Source organism: Hirundo rustica, chromosome 19 (assembly GCF_015227805.2).
Source record: "Hirundo rustica isolate bHirRus1 chromosome 19, bHirRus1.pri.v3, whole genome shotgun sequence".
Classification (NCBI taxonomy): domain Eukaryota; kingdom Metazoa; phylum Chordata; class Aves; order Passeriformes; family Hirundinidae; genus Hirundo; species Hirundo rustica.
The window spans coordinates 11,060,172-11,081,729 of NC_053468.1; the positions used below are offsets into that span (position 1 = coordinate 11,060,172).

The following is a 21,558-nucleotide window of genomic DNA, read 5'->3' on the forward strand; positions in this document are numbered from 1 at the left end:
TGGCCTTGACATGTACACCTGGAGAGGTATTTCCACCCACATGGGCTTTCAGGGCAGTGCTTGTTAAATCCTGCAGTAAAATCCTGTGTCTAAACAACAACAACCACCGGTAAATCCAGCTTTACATCTCTGGCAGGCTGTAGAGACCAATATAGAGTAAGCAAGAGGACAGGGCAGGGCCAGGTTTCTTATGAAAAGATTTGTGGGATTCCAAGAAAAATATCAAATAGGGGATTAATTATAATAAAACATGGTGACATTTAAATTAAGGAACTGCTGGTTTTTGATGCTGGAGATGCTTCAGGGAAGGATGAGCAGCTCTGAGGGCTTTGCCCAGCACTGACGAGCCCTAGGGATGAGGGTCTGTCTGGTCCCTGTTGGAGAACACCACAGCCCCAGGCTGGGCAGGTTGGGCACCCACAGCAGTGTCACCCAGTGCTCCTGCTGTGCCCGCTCCCATGTGCCCATCCTGGCACAGGGCACAGTCACATCACCACCAGGCAGGGTGGGCAAATGTGGGTCCAGCTCACTGAGGAGGTAGTGCTGTCCCCAAGCCCCTTGGGCTGTCTGGTCACTGGCCAAAATCCATGTGTGGCCAGGCAGGTCCTGGTGCATCCTGGCCACCAAATGGCACCCACACCCTGGCTGGACAGCCCTAGCCATGATGCAGTGTCCTCTCATCTCCAGATGCTCTGTGGTCCCTGTTCCCCCCCTGCCAGGAGCCCCAGCTGAGAACTGTGGGGCTGATCCAAGATTCCCACTCGCCCTGGGTCTCCCCGACCCTCTGGGGGGGCATTGGAGCATCACCTCCCAGCACCCAGTCCTGGGCTGCTGACAGGTGCCAGGCACCACCATAGGGATGGATCCCCATGGCATAGACCCCCCCCTCCTGGTAACCTGACACCCCTCAGGGGCACCCTTCTTCCCCCAGCCCTTGCAGCAGGATAGGGCTGGAATTCCAGCTTCCCCAGCCATGGCATGGAGCAGAGCAAAGACAGACTTAGGGCTGCAGCAAATGGAACCCTGCCTCAACATGGTACCCCTGAGCATCTTCCACTGTTCCCCCCCAGAACCCCGACTGCTCATGTGTGTGTTTGCATCATCACTGCTCAGGTAAACATAAGGCAGTATGGTCTCGATCCAGGGTTTATTTCAGCTAATTTCTCCCCCTGTGGGCAGCAGAGCTGTGGGCTGCGCAGGGCCTGGGCAGGGAGCGAGGCCTGGGCAAAGCACAGTTCATTGACTGCGGGGAAAGGTAACTGGAACTGTGTCCCCCTCCCTAGAATGGGAGTGGGTGCACCCACCTCTAACTGGTACCTGTGCCCCAGTGCCTGCCAGCAGCAGTGGGTGAAGTTTCCCATGTGTCCAGTGCTTCGGATGATGGGTCCTGATCTCCAGCGTTGCTGTGCTTCGGCTGATGATGGAGCAGGAGCTGTGGGCAGAGCAGAACGTGCACTGGGTCTGGCAAGGGAACAGGGCTCTGAGCTGGATGCTGAGGAACAGATCCGGTGCAGATGGGTCAGTTTTCATTCTGCAGATCGAGATGCAGATTGAGCTGTGGGTGGGAGCCGGAGACAAGACACCATGAACTGCCAACCTTTTGGTGAATGAGGGGCACGAAGACAGAGACGCCAGCCAAGTGAATGGACACTGAGAGAAAGTGCAGGAGCCAGAAACTTGCTGACCTTTTGGATAAAAGGGAATAAGACTGGTGTCATCAATGTGTTGTATGGACACTGGGAGACAGAGCAGGAGCAGAAGCCTCAGTAGGAAGAACGAAACTTGTGCATGAATAGACTGAGGGTAGAAAAACTCAGGGATTCCTTTGTTGGGGGTCCTCCTTGGAGTGGTGCCTCGAGCTGTTTCTGTGTTCCTGCACTGTGAATAAATGGCTTTTTGGAACTAAGACAGCTGAGTCTCTGCTAAGGGAAACCTGGAGTTGAACCGGGTGATGAAACCGGGTCTGACTGAGTGGGAGTGTGGTGCGTGTCAAGTCAAAACACGCTGGCTCTCTGAAGCTGCCCGCTGCGGGGTAGCTTTTGTCCCAGCAATGAAAGTCTCTTGTGAGAAATTGGACTGTGATTCATGTCAATTAAATAGCACTCACTTATGTATGTGTGTTTGTGAGCAATGCAGACAGAGACCATGGGATTACTGTAAAGAAGAATTTTAAAAATTAGCTAAGTAAGGCATGGAAGTGGGGTTTAACAAGGCAACTATAAGACAGTAGGCTTTTAGCTAACAGTTTATTTTTGACAGTAAAGTTGTAATTGTTTGCAAGTAATTAACTATTTTGTAGTATAAGCTTTAAACTAGCCTTTGTAAATTGTCTTTTTGAGTATAGAAAAATTTGTAATCACTTAACCAGGGGAAGTAAAACCAAGATGAGCTGAAGAGGCTCTTATAAAGACATTTTTAACATGCTGACTTTGGGTTTTGTAATACCTGAGTGAGGGGGCCCTACAAAGACATTTATTGAGATATGTTAGGAGATTTGTAAAATGTATGCTGACTAAAAATATATATGCTTGTTTAAGCAAACTATATAACCAAAAATAATGCTAATAGAAAAAGATATTTTAAACAAAGAAGAATAGGAGGCTGGAGAGACATCAGAAGACCATCTCGGACCACCTCCCCGGCAGATCTTTGAAAACCACAACTGCTGACTATGAAGAAAAGCAAGTAGAAAATAACTAAAAATTTGGGGAAGTGAAGTGCCTAGAATAGTGTAAGAGACTACTGCTCGAGAACCAAATTTGCACGTTGCTTGGGGTGGAGACTCCACAACGTGCCCTGCGCCGTGATTGCTCACACTTTTATTGAACAAATTAATAATTTAGCTATAATTGCTTGATGTATTGGCAAGTCTAGCTTTTCGTTTATAACACTCTGTCCTCAGGAGTGTGACTGACAGAGAACGTCGTGAATGGTCCGAGTGGGAAGTGTCTTAACACTGGAGACAGTGGTGCATACGCCTCCCCCGCCTTTCCCCTTACCTCCCTTGCCCGCACTTGGAGACGCTGGGCGCGGCGAGCGCATATCTGTGCGTTTGACTGGGATGAAGGAGGGTGCGCAGTCACCATTATGGCAGAATCCCAGCCAATGTCGTTTTTGGCATTGATACAAAAAATGCGTGCTTATGTCTTTACGAACAATTCCATGGGTGAGGGTATGGGTGTTAACCTCTTGAAATGGGTCTTAATATCTCTACCAACTTCAAGACACAGGTTTGTTACAGAACCCAGACAGTTTGACCCTGAAACGGACAAATGTGTTGGCACAAGCCTGAGTTTCTGAACTTAGGGGAAAAATGACAGGTTCAAGGGGAGGAATATGTGTTCGGCAGCTCAGGAAGGCTGTATCTTCCTAGTACCTCAGCCAAAGGGGAGAGGAAGAAGGCAATGATGCCTTAAAGAACCTCAAAATGAAACAAGACACTTTCAAGATAATATTAGTGTAGGAGCTATTATAAAGACCCTTATTGGAGGGGACTAATATAAAAGTCTTTATTGGAGGCCTCCAACTGGCAGATATGGAAAATGCCTAAATGCCCAAATGCCCTCCCCCACATGGGGTGAATGCAGTTTTAAAAGTTTAGCAAATTAGCATCACTGACAAAAATCACCAATTAGGACCACATGTGGCAAGGCAATTCCTCCTAGGTTCAACCCCTTTCTAACCCACAACTCCTCAGATGGTAGCTAAACTTCGTTTATGAAAATATGTCTCAAAGAGGTGGTCTCAGCCTTGGTTCCCAGGAAGAACCAAGATAGGATAGGGGCCTTGGAATGTGTTTTGTCTCTCTGCCTATCAGGATGGGGAAAAGTACTGGGGCTAGCTAGGAACCTGTCCTGTTTTAGGGCAAATCTGGGAGAAAACCTCTGAACAGGGTCCCCCTGGGAAGCAAACCCAAACAGCCCCTCCCCCTAGCTGGTCCAGGAAAGAACTTCCTCAGAGAAAAGTGGAAAAAAACTATTTAACAAACAAAGTGCCCACAAGCATAAAGAATGAATAATATGAAACAATAAAACCTTTCATTGCTCTGAAACGAGATGGTAAATTCAGAAAGTCCTTGCTATGGGTAGCTCAGCTTGCTCAGTCTCTTACTGTCCCTCTGGAGGTCTAGGCCCTGGGGAGCCGCAGGTGCAAGCTCCTGGTGCTCTTCTGGGTTTTTTCAGTCTGGAGCAGGTGTAAACAGTACCAAAAAAAAAAAAAAAAAAAGAAAGTCCATGGAGCTTCTCTGCCTCAGCAAGCTAAAACTAACTAAAAGCAAAGCAGATCTCTGTCCCGCCACCGGTCTGGTCTGTACTTCGGATGAACCACAGTCCCACAGTGGAATGCAGAGGAGTCAGGCAGTTTTCTCCAAAACAAGTTCCATTCTGCTTCTTTCCCCGCTTAAGCTCTCAGAGCCAGGCTTAAAGGTACAGAGCTCCAATATACAACACAAACAGAAGAGACAGCTGGGGATACAAGCATCACAAAGTCTGCCCTAGGGCAGAACCATATAACTATACAACAATAGAGCTAGAATATATGTGTAAAGAATATAAAGAATATATAAAAGCAAAAATCATTCTCGCAACAGCAACATGTGCCTGGGAGTTTAGGGTTGAAAGGAATGAGTGACTTGTTTTTACAAACTGTGAATCTGCTGGTAAATAAAGCTAGATACTGAGAGATAAAAGAAACAATAGGAAGGATTCCACTGATTGGTAAATGGAATGAGAGATTTGTCTTTACAAACAAACTTAGGTCTGCTGATAAATAAAATTGAATACTGAGAGATGAAAGAAACAATGGGAAGAACCACAAATTCCATTAGGAATTCCACTAATTGACACAAGAAAAAGACAAGGGGGGGGGGGGTGGGTTATACCTTAGAAGGGGTTCTTAGATATTAGGTGTTTTGGGGAGTCTGTACCTCTCAAATACCTCAGCCAATGGAGAAAGAGAGAGGGACATGAGGCCATGAAATTAGTAAAAAAAGGAGGCTGCATCCTCCAAAAACTGGAGAAACCCCGGGGAAATGCCCTGTGAAAAACAAAGTTCACTTTCTTGATAAAATTTAAAAGGTTTAATGTGGTCTCGACATGCAGAGAAATCACACGGAGACCAGAGATTTGCAGGGCAGATTGCTCCTCAGGGAGAGCCCAAGGCCAAGCCAAGGCTGAGAGCTCCCTGCCTGTTTATTTCTTACTTTTTATACATTTGTGGGTCTGGTTGTGGATTGGCTTCTGGAGTTATCACCTCCCAGCTGAATGGCCAGACCAACTATCAGTTACAGTTGTTTTCAGGTTAGAAATATGTAAACAAAGGACAGGAAATGAAAAACAAAAGGTTTGTTTATGTTACCATGTGTTAGAAAAAGGGAAAACTGCTCCTAATATTGTACAGAAGCTAAAGAGACTGACCATCTTATGAACAATCAGAAGGCTTTAACAAACTCAGAAAAACCAGGGTGACAGTTTAATATAAAAGACAATATGAGACACAAAAGCACACGGGTTAAAAATGACAAAATGACCACTGGGTGCTTGGCATTCAGTCAAGAGCACAGCACTAACTCAGAAAACACTTCTTTAAATGTATCAACACATTGCATATTCATAGACCCTCATGCATTATTCAAACATTTCTTTGAGTTTAGAAGTTCTTTTGCTTGGCTTCAAACCACACTGCTCCCCACCTACTCCCATTCCATCTTGCAGATCAACATTGTATTTCTCCTTGTGGCTCCATCCTGTTGCCCTGCTCCCTGATAACAGAGGATCAATAAATTCTTCCTTTGGCATTTTGGGGTCTGTCACCATTATCTTCATCCAGATAGGATAAACCGAGAATGTGATGAATTTCCTGATTATCTGTACCATTCTCTGAGTTAGCTACATGAACAAAAAAGCATTTTACATACCATGTTATAGTCCAAGAAATAAATATATATATTACACTACCATTTCTAAGTTTTGTTACTAGCAGAAATAAAAGAAACTATATTCATACACCAAAGTTTTCCAACATTATACATACAACATTCATTTTTAATAATTGCAAAAAGCCAATAATATAATATGTACTTATAACATGCCTCATTGAAGTGGAACAAAGATTTTACAACTAAAGGTTCTGAAGTAGGTATGCTTTACTTGGTGCCCGGATGCATAGGGGATGGCTCCACCAAAGACGTGCTAAGCACAAACAGGGCAGGTGCTCTTGTTCAAATACACTTACATCACACACTTACATCATGCATTTCAACATCACCTGTACATATTCAGAACCTATCCTTGCCTACTCTTGCTTCGTATGTAATCAGCTTTTTGCCGATCTGCGTTTGCGCATTATCTCCTGGTGCTCGGGCGGGAGTCACTGGATAAAGTAAAATAGTTTTCTCTATGTGTCTGCCGGATGAACCTGGTTTTTGCGCAGGCCCTCTTGGTCTCTTGCTGTCCTCTAAGGCTCTTGGGCATAGTCTAAACTACAAATCTATCTTTTTCTAGTTTTTGAGTAGTGGTTTCTACTTATTAGTCTTAAACAAATGAGCAAGGTCCTGATTTTGTATGACAAAGATCTTGTATCTGTAAGATTTTGTATCTGCTTTTAACACACTTGATTACATAGCAAATTATAATCTATTTAAATTTAGTTATAAGTTGCCTATATCACCATGGCCTTTCCCTTTATTCAAATAAACTAACGGGACTCTTCTGTCTCCTTTCTGGACATAAATCTCTGGTGTTTGTGGTTTCTGGTGTCTGTGTTTTGCTTTGTCTGGTGTTTTCCTGACAGGCTCAAAGGAGGCTGCATCCTCCAAAACCTCGAGAGAAAAAACCCCATGGGCATGAAACCCGGGGGACTTTCGCCCTTTATTTGAATAAAGTTGCAGGACTCCTCTGTCTCTTGTATGGACACTGGCTTTTCATACCGTGGTTTTCCATACAACATTGAGCAGGATGTCCTTGCACCTATTGTACCACAAATCCCTGTGAAGTACACCACCACTTGCACCCTAACTGGCTGTGCCCCAGTACCCAGCTGACCGCTCTAGGAAATGGTTGCACAAACTGGGCCCATGCACCCACCCTGGTGGGCAGGAGGACAAGGTCCTGGTAGAGCTGGCGTGCCACAGCCTGGGGCCCTGGGAACAAAGTGCCCATCACCATCAGGATTCCTGAGTAACCCTTGGGGTTCTTGAGCAGGAAAGGCAGAGCCAGGGCACAGTAGGAGTAGGGGGCTCCCAGGGTAGTGAGAGCTGCAGCTTTGGGACAGCCCCTGCAGGACTGAAGCAAGGTGAGAAATGGTTCTGTGACCTCTTGATCAGCCTTTTCCCGGCACCATGCAGCAGCCTGTGCTTACTTGTTCTCATATTTATCCTAAAAGGTTTGTTTGTTTGTTTGTTTGTTTGTTTTGTTTTGTTTTGTTTGTTTGTTGGTTTGGTTTTTCTTTTTTTCTATAGGTCTAGGGGCAAAAAGATGTTTTTATGATAAAGAAGTAAATCTGTGTAAGGCCATCCACAGCAAATAGTTCAGAGCACTGCACCTGAGCTTGTGTAAGAGCTGGTGCTCCAGGTGCAGAAGATGCAGCTCACAGGGATGCAGGATACAGCCCAGCAGCAGCAGCAAACCAGAAAGAAACAGGGTGCAAAGGATGCTGGATACACTCCCATTCTCAATCCCTTGGTCTTCACTGGTTGTTATAAACGAGTTCTATTCAAATGACCTATGTTTTAGTTACTTAATTCCATTAAGTTAAGTAATTCCATTAAGATTGTTAATGCTAGTTCTGTTTAAAGAATTTGCCTTATTCCTGTTTTAATATTGATTAATCATCTTACTTACTTCTGTTTGTTAATTAAGAATTTACTTTGTTCCCTGTATCTCTGCTCCCATTCGTAGGATAGCATCTGAATATGCAAATAAAAAGAACACTGGAATTCTGGGAACAGCTCAAGAACAAGGGACTCTTAAAGCAGAGAACCAAAGTAGAATCCCGGACTGAAATCGCGCTTTTAACTAGTGCAAAAAGTAAGACTATCCTCCGAGACAGCTTTATTTAGTTGCCGTGACCTGAGGGGGAGTTCCCCATCGCTGGACGACTCCTGACGAAAAAAGTGAAACCGAATCTCCGGCAAGGGGAAGCCTGTGAGGGGGGCGGGAGTCCCAGCTTCTCTGTGAAAGGAAGCTGTTTGTACCTCCTCCTCCGCGTTGCCAAGGAGACTAGCCAGGGGCATGTGCAAGCTCCTCAAGCTCTCCCCCAAAGCCAGGCTTTCTAATAAAGGCATAAAAAGGAGCAAGTCTCCTGGCCCTTGATTTTTTTTCCATAACATGGTGTCCCCCGTCTTGGATTTCTGCTTGTATCCCCTGGAGCTGCAAGCCCTGTAGGAAAGGAGCCATGACAAAGAGGGGAGGACGCATCCATCACCACCATGCTGCTGGCCAGCCATGCTGCTCCCACCTCCATGTTGGGCCCTGTCCCTTCACTTCCAAGTCTGTCCCTACAGACACCTCCTCTGTGTGAGTACATTATCTCACAGCATTAATCATTGTGTGGCCATCTGGTGTCACAGTACAGCTACTCTGTAGCTGGAAGATAAATCTGGCTATAATAAGAAACCCAATTTGGCTCTTCTAGTTTGATAAACCAGTTCCTAGGTGAACAATGGTAGGATAGATTTAAACTCAGAGACCTCAACCAATCCCTTACCACCGTAAATGAAGATGTATCCTTGGCCAGGGAGCTGGGTGGTGTTCAGACCCAGATCAATCTATTGTCTCAATCTGGGAGTTTGAATTCCTTATATAAGAAGGCTCCAAACAATAAAACAGGCCGTTTATGATCAAGAGGACTCGAGTAATGATTTGACACCAACCTACAACCACACGTAACAATCTGGTGGCATATCTTTGCTCAAGATTCCACAAAGAGGTCTCAAGATTTTATTCTTGAGGAAAAATAAAGTAATCCAAGTCTCCCAGCTACAGGGTATTTATCACCTGCAATTCATTGGACCTGCCCAGGAGTTAAAATCTTCCTGGAGATGTACCAACTGCTGCAGGTCAATGTCTTGGATTATGTAACCTAAAAATGTGTATTCTATTTCATCTGTTGAAAGCTGGTTTTGGGAGATGTGTTATCCTTCTAACTCCAGGGGGAGGGGGGCAGATGCCTTCTGATAATGGCCCAGCCATTAACACCAGGTGGGGCCGTGTTTCTTATCTCTTTCACCCACCCCTCCATCCTCCAGGGGGACATCTTCTGATAATGGGCCATTAGGGCCCACCAATGACATGACACATTCCATCACCCCATTGGGAGATGCTCCACACAGTGGGGGAGGAGCCAGCTGTTCCCAGCTAGATAAAAACTGGCACTGAAGGACACAAGGGATCCTGTTTTTCCACTGTATTCCCAGAGGAAGACTGGACCCACCTCATTGCCACTGGACTTTCTACAGGACCATCTCTACTCCACAGAACCACATCTGTTACCAGGAGGGCTTCCAACACCCTGACCCAACAGGGTGCCAGGTCGTATCCCTGACCCTATCAGGGTTTTTTCCAGGATTTTTTGTTTGTTTCCTTGCTTGGTGATTTTTTTTTTTTTTTTTTTTTTTTTAATATCCCTAGTAAAGAACTGTTACTCCTATTCCTGTATCTTTGCCTGAAAGCCCCTAATTGCAAACTTATAATTTGGAGAGAAGGGGGTTTACATTCTCCATTCCAAGGGGAGCTCTATCTTTCTTTGGCAGACAACTGTCTTTCAAAACCAAGACCGTCAATGAAGTAGCTGAAGTAGGGGGAGGGAGCAAACAGAAGGGACAGAGCATGAATCGAAAGGAAGATTAGTGTCATCTGGAGATCAAAGAGAATAACACCTATGGGACGTGGTTTGTCAAAAGTCCCCAGCTCCCAGCATGACATGACACCTCTGTGACAGCTGGCCTCTGTCTCAGCTCCCTCCCTGCAGAACTGTCTAGACATATGCCCCAGAGCTGGGCTGCAGACACAGATGCCTTGTGCTGTCCATCAGCAAAGGCTGGGGCTAAGGTCAACAATCTTTCCTAGGGGCTATCCCTGATACCTAGATGCTTTGTGGCAACTCTGAGCTCTCTGCGGGATGTGTTATACAGTGCCCCTTCCACAACACTTATCCCTGAGGGGAAAAAAGTCTTGGGAGGGCTCTGCTGACCTGCTCTCCCCTGCTGTGTGTGGGTGGGCATCACCCCAGCCCAGGTACTCTCTCTATGAGAGAACATCTCCATTCTCTCATGGCCAGTGCACCAGGCAGTAGCTATTGGGTCACATCTGTGCCAGCTGTTTTGGTAAACCCTCAGCAGTTTCTCCAGTGTCTCCTCCTTCTTCCCTTCTGCTTCCAGTCCCCATTTTCATCCAGTGCTTGAGTGGCATGAGCAGGTCCTCCCCCCTGACCTGCCGTCTGACCTCCAGCTCCCACCGTGGTCCTGGTGGAACAGTTTGTACCCCTGCGTGTCACCAGCACTGGGTGTCCATCTGTCTCCAGTACACTCTCTGTGCTGGGAAATGATGGTTCCCTGGGCAGCAGGTCCCACAGTGAGGGAAGGGGAGGAGCAGGGGATAGCTGCAGATCTCCATCTGGGGGAGGCTCAGTCCCTTCTTCTCCCTCCTTCCATAATTCAGCTTCCTTTGTGACCTCAAAATACCCTGGCTGGACTCACACTTTCAAGGCCATCCATGCCTTGACACTGCTACTTCAAGGGTCTGCAGTGCTGGAGGGGCATGGGGTGCCAGCTGCAGGGACCTCCCTTTATAGCTGTAGGATGAGGATGTCACTGAGAAGTAACAGCAGCCAGGGCCAACCCAGTGCCCACAGGCTGGGAAGTCAGGCACAGCTTGGCACCTCTGGCTTTAGGGCTGCACTTGGTGCCCAGGTGGGTGCAGAGAGCCAGCCCTGCTCCTGTGTGGCATGGGGAGTGCTGCTGGAAGGGCTGGGGAGACCCTTCTCATCTGCTTTGAAATTGGTCTGCCAGAAATGTGTCTAAGACAAATGCTATAGTCCTTGGTTATATATGGCACTGGAAGCAGGGGTCAGGGCTGCAGATGAGGCCCTTTTGCTGCTCAGTGTGTGTGGAATCCCATGTAAAATGTCAGTGCACAGTATCCCCTTGAGTGATGCACCAGGTGAGGGTGGACAGATCTGGAGAGTGTCTAACAGAGATTTCTGACATGGGCAGGTGACAGACTGTCCCTACAGGGCTTGGCTTCAAACCCTGTAAATATTAAAACCTGGAGAAAAATCCTTATCAGTAGCTTTTGTAGGTTTTGAGGAATTTGATGTGAACACAAGCAGCTGAGAACTCTTATTACTGAAGCACAGCAGCTGGCACGTGAGAAAAGGTGTCTGTGGAAGGAGGCAAGCAAACCATAAATTTCCAGGAATGGGTGAGTTCTGCTCTTTGGATTGACTACCTCACTTCACAGCTGGGCTCAGAGCTGGGCTGCAGGCAGATGCCTTGTGCCCTCAATCAGTAAAGGCTGGGGCCAAGGTCAGCAACCATTCCTAGGGGTCATCCCTGATGCCTGGATGCTTTGTGGCAGCTCTGAGCAAAAAACCTGGTGGTCATACAGTGCCCCTGACCCTATACTCCCCACCCTTATCCCATATGTCCGGAGGGGGAGAAATGGGCTCAGGAGGGTTCTGCTGACCTGCTCTCCCCCACTGTGTGCGGGTGGGCATCACCCCAGCCCGGGTGCTTTCTCAGAGACCATCTCCGTTCTCTCATGGCCAGTGCATCAGGCAGCAGCTGCAACTGTTGGGTCACATCTGTGCAGCTGTTTTGGTACATCTTCAGCACCAGGCTGGAGTCTCTTCTTTCTTCCCCTCTGCTTTCAGTCCCCATTTTCATCCAGTGCTTGAGCAGCACCAGCAGGTCCTCTGCCCTGACCTGCTGGCTGACCCCAGGGACTCCTGCCATGGTCCTGGTAGGTACTATCAGGAGCTTTTCTTGATTTCATGGTATCCTGTGTGAACCCCAGCAGCTGGGAACCCTTACCACAGATATACAACAGATGGTGCATGAACAGAGGTACCTGCAGAGGACAAACAGACCATATATTTCCAGGAATAGATGAGTACTGCTATTTGATCAGCTGCTTCACCTCACTGTTGAGCCCTATATAACATCAGGGTTGGCCATGCTGCCACCAGACCAGATCTACTCAGCTTCTTACTCCACAAGGTCCCAACAGAGACAGCATGGGTGAGTGTGGGATGGGATGAATTCTGTGTGCAGCTGGGCATCCCTGACTTTTATTCCAAGGTATTTAGGTCCCTGTGCTTCATTTATTCCTCCTGTAGTAGCTCCTGAGTATCTTTAGGTACCAGCGATGTCCACAACCCAACATATCAACTCTCTTCCAAAGGATTCACGTTCCCAAATTCACTGTGTATCTTCTTTCTCCAGCTGCTCATCACAACAGTCCTCTGTTCTTCACATTTGTGCTGGCCTTGCTGTCCCCACTTCTCGCTCTGCACATTGAAAACCTGGAGAGATTGAAAGTAAATTTAGATGAAATCATTAATATCCATTCCGATGGGCCTCTTCCTGGTATGTGTTTTCTGTCTTACATCCCTGAACTCTGTTGATCAAATATCAGGAGCCCTCCCCACTGCACAGAAAGAGAGATGAGGAAAATAGTTTTGTGGAATTAAAAGGATCCTGATCAAATCTTCCTCTAATTTAATATCTTAACCGACCTTAACTAGATTTGATAATTCAACCTGTTGTTGTGTATTATTTGGGTTTATATTGTATTTCATTTTTATATTGGGTTTTGTAATGGTTTCTTCTGTACCCCCCTGTTCTCGTGGAAAATGTATCATCCCGAGGTTTGTCCCTGCTCCTTTTCCCCGCCCATTCTCCCACACTGGAATGTAATCCAACTCTGTTCCCCACCCACCTTATCCCTGATTGGGTAGTTGCTTGTCCCCGCCTCTAGCCCCTTCCCCCTGGATAAAAGCCAGGAAAAGAACATGGAGTGCTCTCTTGGCTCAGGGACAAGGGACTGGCTTCCTGACCCAGGTCGGGGCAGGACCACAGGAGAAAGACTGAATAAAGCCCTGATTTCCCCTGAATCAAGTGCAGACCCTTTCCTTTGCCATCAGCAGGTGCCTGCTCTCTCTAAAGGAAAAGGTTCACAGGCACTCTGGGATCTTTGGGGCCCTGAGGAAAAATCCTTCCAACTGTGGTTTGTCTCTCAAGTTAGCCGGGGCAAAAATGGAGCCGGAGGGCTCCAAGAGAGAGACTGCCACATCAACCTTCTTTGTTATTGATAAGATTTGTATGTGGCAACTTTTTCTAGACAGTTTATCTTCCTTTATGTTTTCTCTTCCCATATACATTTCTGTAGTTTATTCACAGCCCTGAAACTTCAGAGAGACTTTGTATAAGCGACTAGCCAAAATGCTTTCTGAAGCTTGCATGTGGCTAAACCATCCCAAAACCTCATCACATCACTGATGGATGTCACAATTCCAGAGGCTCTCAGGGAAACCGTCTTACTGAGATGGATGCTGGTATTTCTCTTAAACAGATCATCATTCTCTCATAGCTGTGAGCTCCTTTACATGCTGAAGGTTTCTGGAGCTCTTTATGGATTGAACAAACATATGAATCCTTCATCACTGAAAAGCAGGTACACAGCAACAGCTCCCAGCTGTTTGCTCTTGATCTGAGAGCACCCATGGTTTATTTCCCTCTCGATCCTTCTCTCTCTGTACATCCTTCTACTCATCACTACTACCCTGAGAAAGTTGTTCAAGTGGAAGGTGTCTCTGCTTATAGCAGGGACGTTGGCCTAGGTAGTTTTTTAAAGGTCCTTTCCAACCTAAACCATTCATGATTTTGTGGTTCTACTCAGATTTGCTGTCTGCTCCTTGCTGAGAGGAACAAATAAGCAGCTGCTTAATGGCTGCAGCATTCTCATTCCTAGTCTCTGATCCCTTTGCAATTTTCCAACCAAAAACTACCACATGGGAAGAAAAAGGAGTCAAGTGGCATCACTGAAATACCCTACCAAAAACTCTGTGCTGGAAATAATATCCTGTTGGGACTGGACTTACCTCTGTTTTGTGGCACACGGCTGCTCTTCTCACTCCTTGTTTTCCTGATGCAGATGAAGCTGGAGGGATCATCCAGTGGAACCAGGCAGCTGACCCTCAGCAGGCACCGGGCCACAGTAAGCACCCACATCCCCCAGGTAACAGGGAGGGGTGTAGGGAATGAGGACACAGTGGTGGTGGGTTGGTAATCAGCCTGGGGAGCAGCCAGCCCAGCACCTCAGCAGAGCTCCAAGTACTTCTCCAGACCTGAAGGCCACTGAATGAGGGTGGGGTCAGGTTGGACATGGGGAAGATATGTCAGACGATGAGGGTGTTGAGGACCTGGCACAGGCTGACTGAAGAAGCTGTGACTGCTCCATCCCTGGAAGTGTCCAAGTCCAGGCTGGATGGGTCTTGGCACAACTGATTTAGTGGAAGGTGTCCCTGGCCATGGCAGCGGGGGTAGAACAAGATGGGCTTTAAGGTCACTTCCAAGCCAAGCCATTCTGGGATTCTGTGATCACAGAGGACTCTGCTGCCATTACTTTGCTGCTATTACTCTGCTGCTACAAGTCCACAGAGAATGTCCCTTCCAAGCAAAGCTGGGCTTTTACAGCCATCCAGAGGTTCAATGCCACGAGAATGAGGTTTCCTCCTTCCTGACCCTACGGATGTAGTGGATGCCAGGGTTGCAGGGACAGCAGACCAGGATGTTGTGTGTTGGTCCTCCAATGTTCTCTCATGCCCCAGGTTGGCCCAGGGACTGCAGTGAGCTTCCTGCTAGCAGCCCCAGTGGCATCTACATCATCCAGCCCACAGGACAGCACACCATTGTGGTGTACTGTGAGATGAACAGGGAGGATGGAGGCTGGACTGTCATCCAGAGGAACCACAGAGATACATCAGTCAGCTGGGACGAGTCCTGGAGCACCTACAAGCATGGCTTTGGGAATGTACACTCTGAGTTCTGGCTGGGCACCGAGTACATCCACCAGATCACCAGGCAGAAGGTCTACCAGGTCAGGTTTGTCATCTGGGATGCTTCAAATAACATGAAGTTTGCAGACTACAACCTGTTCAGCCTGGGTGATGAGTCCCAGGGCTACCAGCTGAGGCTGGGAGCACACTCGGGCACAGCAGGGGATGCCATGGCCTCCAAGGGCACGACCACTATGCATGACAACATGAAGTTCTCTGCTAAAGATCGGGATCAGGACACTTCTAGTGGGAACTGTGCCACCAGCTCCGGGGGTGGGTGGTGGTACTCGGCATGTTACTCTGTGCGTCTGAACTTCAGAGGGGGCATGACATGGGGCAGCCTGTGCCAGGGGAACTGCAGAGCCTCGGCCATCCTCATCAAACCCGTCACTTACTGCTAGCTGCATTTTCATTTCCTTTCTGTCCAACCCGGGGCTAATTCTGTCTCTGCAGAGAACTGGAACAAAGGAAAACCAAACTGGGTGTGCCCCGGGGTCTTTGCAGAGGTTGGTCATACGTAGCTACTGAATAAAATAAGGCATTTTCCACTTTTTCTTCCTCCTGTAGATTTTCTCTACTTCTCAGCTGTGCCTGTGTCCTCTAGTTCACTGTCAGATAATTTTAATTACATTAATAATAAAAACAGTCTCTTGGAAACTCAGAAGTTTCCAGGTTGGTAGTGTGCTTCATACAACATGTGAAATGGTCAACCCAGTAGACTTCTGTGGCTTTGTCAGTTAATTTACATCCTTAGTTTCAGGAAAACTACCTAATTTTTGCTGAAGATCTTGCTTAAGATACTAAAGTGCACAGAAAACTTCCTACTCTGAATCTTCTGCATGTAAGGCTTAATAGATGTTAAATAGTCAAATAAATTGGTATTCAAAGAACTGTGTGAATTGTGAAAGTCTTTTTCAGACTGTAATAGTTTTGATTTCGAAACTGGGTGGAAACACCAATTAATGTAGTGGTTTCACGTTCACTAAATTCTGGTCTTAGTACATACTCTTTCTGTGGGAGAGAGACTAGGAGAAAAACAAAGCAGGCTCAACCTTAAAAGTAAATAAATAGTTTTATTAACATACACTAAAAGAATGGAAAAAAGAAAGTTGGGGGGGAAAAAAAAGGTAAAACAAAACAGAATGAAACTCCAAAAACACTTTTCCCTCCTCTTACATGCTGTTAACTTTCCTACAAAACAACATAAAGAGACAAAACTTGTAATTTTCAGTCAGTTTCACCATCTGACAATAGCCTTTCATCAATTCATTAGGGGAAGAGTCTCTCTTAGAGTCATGGATCCCACCGACAACTTAGAACAGTTCTTTTGTGGGGTTTTTAACTGTCACAAAAACAACCACCTGGAGAAACCTGCCTTTGTGACCCCTCCCATTAGCAGGTTCCCAACCTGCTTATGGGTCATGGGTCTTAGACTTTTGCATACTGGGGTGTCACCTTTTAAAGATGAATAACTCCAAAGCAAAGGATTCTTCACCGCAAGGTACAGAGATATCTTCTCCCTTCTTCACTGGCGCAGAGGGCTTCTCATCTTTATCTCTGTTCAAGCATCTTATAAGATTAATATCACTTAGTGCATCACAAACACCTTTGCTCAAATCCACACACAAATCGAAACAATCATCTCCGCAAATGCTTATCTTTCCCATGATTTAAAGGAATGATCTAAATATAGAGTTCATTTCCATGGCTCAAGTATGAATGGAACAACCAACTCTTCAACCCTCTGTCCCAATGGTCTTTTCACTCTTGCTCTACTGACTTCATGCTCTTTTTCTTTATGTTCACTCTGTCTTTTCTTACTCTCTCAGAGAAAGGCCAGGCTCTGGAAGCTTCATGTTGCCAGGAAAGGGTTAAATCTGCTCAGAGTCTTTGTCTCTCCCTCTGTAGCTCAGGGTGTTAGATGTTCAAGGCTGTGCTAGTGAGGGAGGAAGATCTCACACAGAAACATCAGAGATCAGAGCACCCGGGCAGTCCGGAATCACAAAAATACTCAGGCAGGGTCATAAATGCCTTCTCAGCCCATCACTCAGTGTAAATCGGGGCGGCCTCAGCCTAAATGGGGCCCACAGCTCTTATCAGGGGCCCAGCAGAGATCTCTCCCTGCTCCAGGGAAGTTTAGAGAAAGTAGTTGTTGTAAAGCAGCAACCTCTCCTTCTGCACCTGGGAGCCGATGGAATCCGGCCAGGCCTCAGGCCAGCTCCCCCCAAAAAAGGGGGACCAGCAGGCCCAGCTGGATGTTACCTGCCTCTCTCTGGCCAAAGGAAAGAAGGAAAAGGCCCACCTACAGGAGATCAAGGGGTTTTATATGGTACTTCCCAAAATCGTAGCCAACAATTTTCAGTGGTCAGAACAGGTGCCAATATTCCAACTAAACCTCTGATAGGTCCCTGTCCTTTCTAAAGCAATTCCTGGGTCCTGACCTGGAGAATTACTCTACATTCTTCTATAACTAAAAAACCAGACTGTACTAACCCATGACACAGACCTTTGACATGCTTAAAGAGGTTAACGCTTTAGAGGGTTTCTACCACTGCAGCTCAGCTTTTCCATGAGCCAGGGCCATGATGACTTCCCAGAGTCAGTGCTGGTAGAACAGCTGGACTTGATGATCTTAAGAGGGCTTTTCCAACCCTCATGATTCTAGGACATATCCTCATCTTTGAGGGCAGAACCCTTCAGCAGATGTCATCCATTCCAGCCTCCATGGTATTTATGTACTAAAATTGCCTCCAGTGGCATTTGCGTCCTGGAGTGTCTTCGGCTCAGGGAGATGAGAGCTCATCAGTATAGAGACATGAGCTAGAAAACAAAAGTCATCAATAACAAATCTTCTATTACTTTGTCATGCTTGTGTGTGATTTTTTACACTGTCATTTTATTGCATGTCTGCCTTGAAATACAGGATTTCTCTCCCTGCTTCCTGCTCCTCTGCAGAGAGGTGTGTGACAGGCAGGAGTAGGCATCTACCAGTTCAGAATGGAGACTAAACCAGTGTAGGAGACAATAACCTAAAGAAAATGTTCTTGGCTGTGAAACTTGGGAATTTCTTGTTGCATTTAGAATATTTTTGGTTTTTTTCTTGGCTCACTCTCTTCCCTTGAAATACACATGGAGATGTATGATTAAAGGAACCCTCTGCTAATGCCTCCTCCAAGGCTGGGCATCCACTATGCAACCAGGTAGGGTTGTTATGAATAGCAGGCGATCAACTCTTTAGTAGTTTCAGCTTTATTGGAAACAGTCTAGGTAGGGGACCCGTGGGGGTGTGGGTGCACCACCACTACTCCCAAGACGGTGTGGGGGAGGAGGATGTCAGCTCCATTGTCCAGCGCGGAGCTGGGTCTTCTTTCCTACCAGAGTATCTAAGTAGAGACAGTTGGTTTCAGGTTCATGGTCCCTATACTGCTCTTGGCTCGCTCTGTCAATGTGAAAAGAAGAGATTTGAGAAATGTAATCTCACCATTACATTTTTTCTGGTCCTCAGCTTCCTGTGGGAAGGAAGCCTGGCAGCTTCCTGTGGGAAGGAAGCAGCTTCCTGTGGAAAGGAAGCCTGGCAGACAAGGAGAGCCCAGAAATATTCTGTAAGGAGTCTAGCTGCAGGCTACAATTTTCTTTTACATGTACCTTACTCTGTCCTGCTGCTGCATGGAGTGTTGAGATCCTGTCAGCACCAGCTGTTCACACAGGGAATGTGAGTGAGGCCATCCAAGGAAAAAAGCACCAAGAACCTCATGGTTCTTAAAGCTCGTCTGCGAGAAGCATGGTTGGCAACGGCATGCCAGCCTGAAATGTCCCCATGCTTTCCATCACAGCATTAACTTTACAGAGGTCTTGTAACAACTTCTATTTCCCAGATTTCTTTTTGATGCAGAAGACAGGAGTGTTCCAGGGACTGGTAGAAGACTCCAGATGACCCTGGTCCTACTGCTCCTGAACTAAATCACAAAGGGCTACTAGTTTATCTTGAGGAGGGGGCCGCTGGTTCTCCCAAACAGGTTTGTCCACCAGCCACCGTATAGGAGGCGTGGGACACTCTGCACCTTTCATTGCAGTGACCCTCATCAAAAGTCCACCCCGATGCGCACTCCCCACACAGCCAGAACATCCCTTCCCCAGAGACTGACACGAGTTTTGGCTGTGACATGAGGCCCAACCATGGCTGTCTGTCCCTCTGGGTTCTTGATCATCACAGGCCTCTGGCTCACGTAGTATTGCACTGTTCCTGCCAACCCTGCGACAGACATCTGCACCGAATCCAATGGCCACTCTGGGGGCCAAGTGGCAAGGGAGAGAATCGTGGTGCCCGCACCGGTGCCGAGGAGCCTGCGGAGGCGGATCTCTGACAGTGTCACACCAGGGATGGACAAGGTACACACTTTCTCAGGATGGTCTTTGGTCAGGACAGCAGTCCAGTGAACCTGAGGCAGTCCAGTGGATCCGAAGCTGCCGTTTCCCGGCAACCGGTTCTGTGTTCCGTGGGCAGAAGACTTAAAAGGCACAAGTTGAGCAATTCTGGTCTTTTCAGGGATAGTGATGGGGAGGGATGGGTGTCATGGACTCACAGAATCTTGGTTATGGGATCTTAAAGTTCATCTGGTTCCATCTCTCTGCCATGGGCAGGGACACCTTCCACTAGACCAGGTTGCTCCAAGCCCTGTCCAAACTGGTCTTGAACTTCCAGAGATGGGGCAGCCACAGCTTCTCTGGGCAAACAGAAAATATATAGCAGAAAATTTCTTTTCAGGCAGAGAGAATACTATATTTCCCTGAATTTGGACTTCATAATTGTTTCCTAGGGAACATGGTGAGCTTGCTGAAGGTATAATGGCTTCATTTTTTCAGATCTTTTATTCATCTGCAGCCAAAGATGGAAAGTAGAAAGACCTTACCATTCTTGCATGGACCTGAGGAACAGATACCCAGGTGGCTCTGACAAGCTGGGCATGCCTCTCACCCTGAGGGTCTGGAAGATCTCACTCTGTGCCTAAAAACACCCACCTGAGCAACAGGAAGCCAAGGGTGAACTTGCACCTCTGTCTTGAGTTCCCATCACTCAGCTTTGCTTTGGACACAAAGAATTTTAATAGTTCCAGTCCTCCATAGGTTTATCCAATTCCTTATTAAGTCCAATTAGACTTTTAGTTCAAAACATCCTGAGATGAACATGCCAGCCCTTCCTTTGCCTGGTGCCCCCAGAAACACAGAATCACAGAACAGTCAGTGTTCAAAGGAGACCTCTGGAGATCACCCATTCCAACCTACATCTCTGAAAAGTGCTGAATAACCACCTCTAGCCATTCCCTGTTTCTACCACATCCATGTCTACACTGTCAGTGCCTGTCACCGCATTCACCTCTTTCCTAACAGTGCTGATCCCTTTTCTTGCAAAGATGCCTTTCCCACTTCTGACCACCCATTTTCCTTTGTCTCTGTGACCTTTTCCAGTATTTCTCCATCTTTTCTGAGCCAGGCACCAAAGCCACACACACTTGTGAGCTTGCTTTATACTGGGACACTGGAACCTTTTTTACTTTTTAATTACTCATGAACCTTCAGCTGATGTTATCAGGGAACTGCTTACAGTTGCCTTTAGCTCTTGACTATCATTAGAGTTCCCCAGTGTACAGTGAAGGATGTGCTTCATTTTACCCTTATCGACATTGACTCTCATTTCTGATGTTATCACCCACTCACTCTGTAGCCTGAAATACTTCCGCAGTACTCTCTAGACACCTTTATCTGTGACAGTTCTGAACTATTTTTCTCCAGCAGAAACACTGTCATGGATATGCTGAAAATTCCAGCCCCAGTGGAGATATTTGTAGCATCCAACAGGAAACCTCTGCATTTTACCTATTTGCCTTATCTTTGCAAGCTATTGATCTGTTACAGGTCAGTGTCTCTGAAAACTCTATGACAGACCTTCTTAAAAGTGTTTTTGGACAGCATTATATTGACCAGATCACTTTGTCCACATACACCACCTCTTCTTGCAACAGCTGGAGCAGATTTCTGAGCCACAATATTCTGCTAAAAACTATATTGACTCTTCCTCAGTTCATTGTATTTATAGAATCATAGATTCATGGAATATCCTGAGTTGGAAGGGACCCACAAGGATCATCAAAGTCCAACTCATGGCCCAGCACAGGGCACCCCCAAAATCCCACCCTGTTCCCAACAGCATTGTCCAAATGCTCCTTGAGCTCTGGCAGCCCTGAGTCCAGGACCGCTTGCCTTGCCACTTCCCTTTATTCATTAGTTCCTATAAATTCTGTGTTTATTACTATTTTTTCAGTAGATACAGAAATGAGACTTCTGGAGATTTTTAGACAAATACAGCACCCAGGACTGGAGCCCTCAGCACATGAAACCTGAACCTGTTGGAGCAAGTCCAAAGGAGGCCACAGAAGTACTCTGAGGGCTGGAGCCCCTCTGCTCTGGGGGCAGGCTGGGAGAGCTGGGGATATCCAGACTTGGAAA

The 21,558-nt window shown here is 46.8% G+C and overlaps 1 protein-coding gene across 1 annotated transcript; it reads left to right on the forward strand.

The window, feature by feature from the left end:
• The first annotated feature begins 12,231 nt into the window (after positions 1-12,231).
• On the forward strand, positions 12,232-15,455 carry LOC120761530 (fibrinogen-like protein 1-like protein). Its single transcript, XM_040082844.1, has 3 exons — positions 12,232-12,235; positions 14,151-14,213; positions 14,827-15,455. Exons 1-3 carry the CDS (start codon positions 12,232-12,234, stop codon positions 15,453-15,455), a joined length of 696 nt encoding a protein of 231 aa, XP_039938778.1.
• Positions 15,456-21,558: the final 6,103 nt, after the last annotated feature.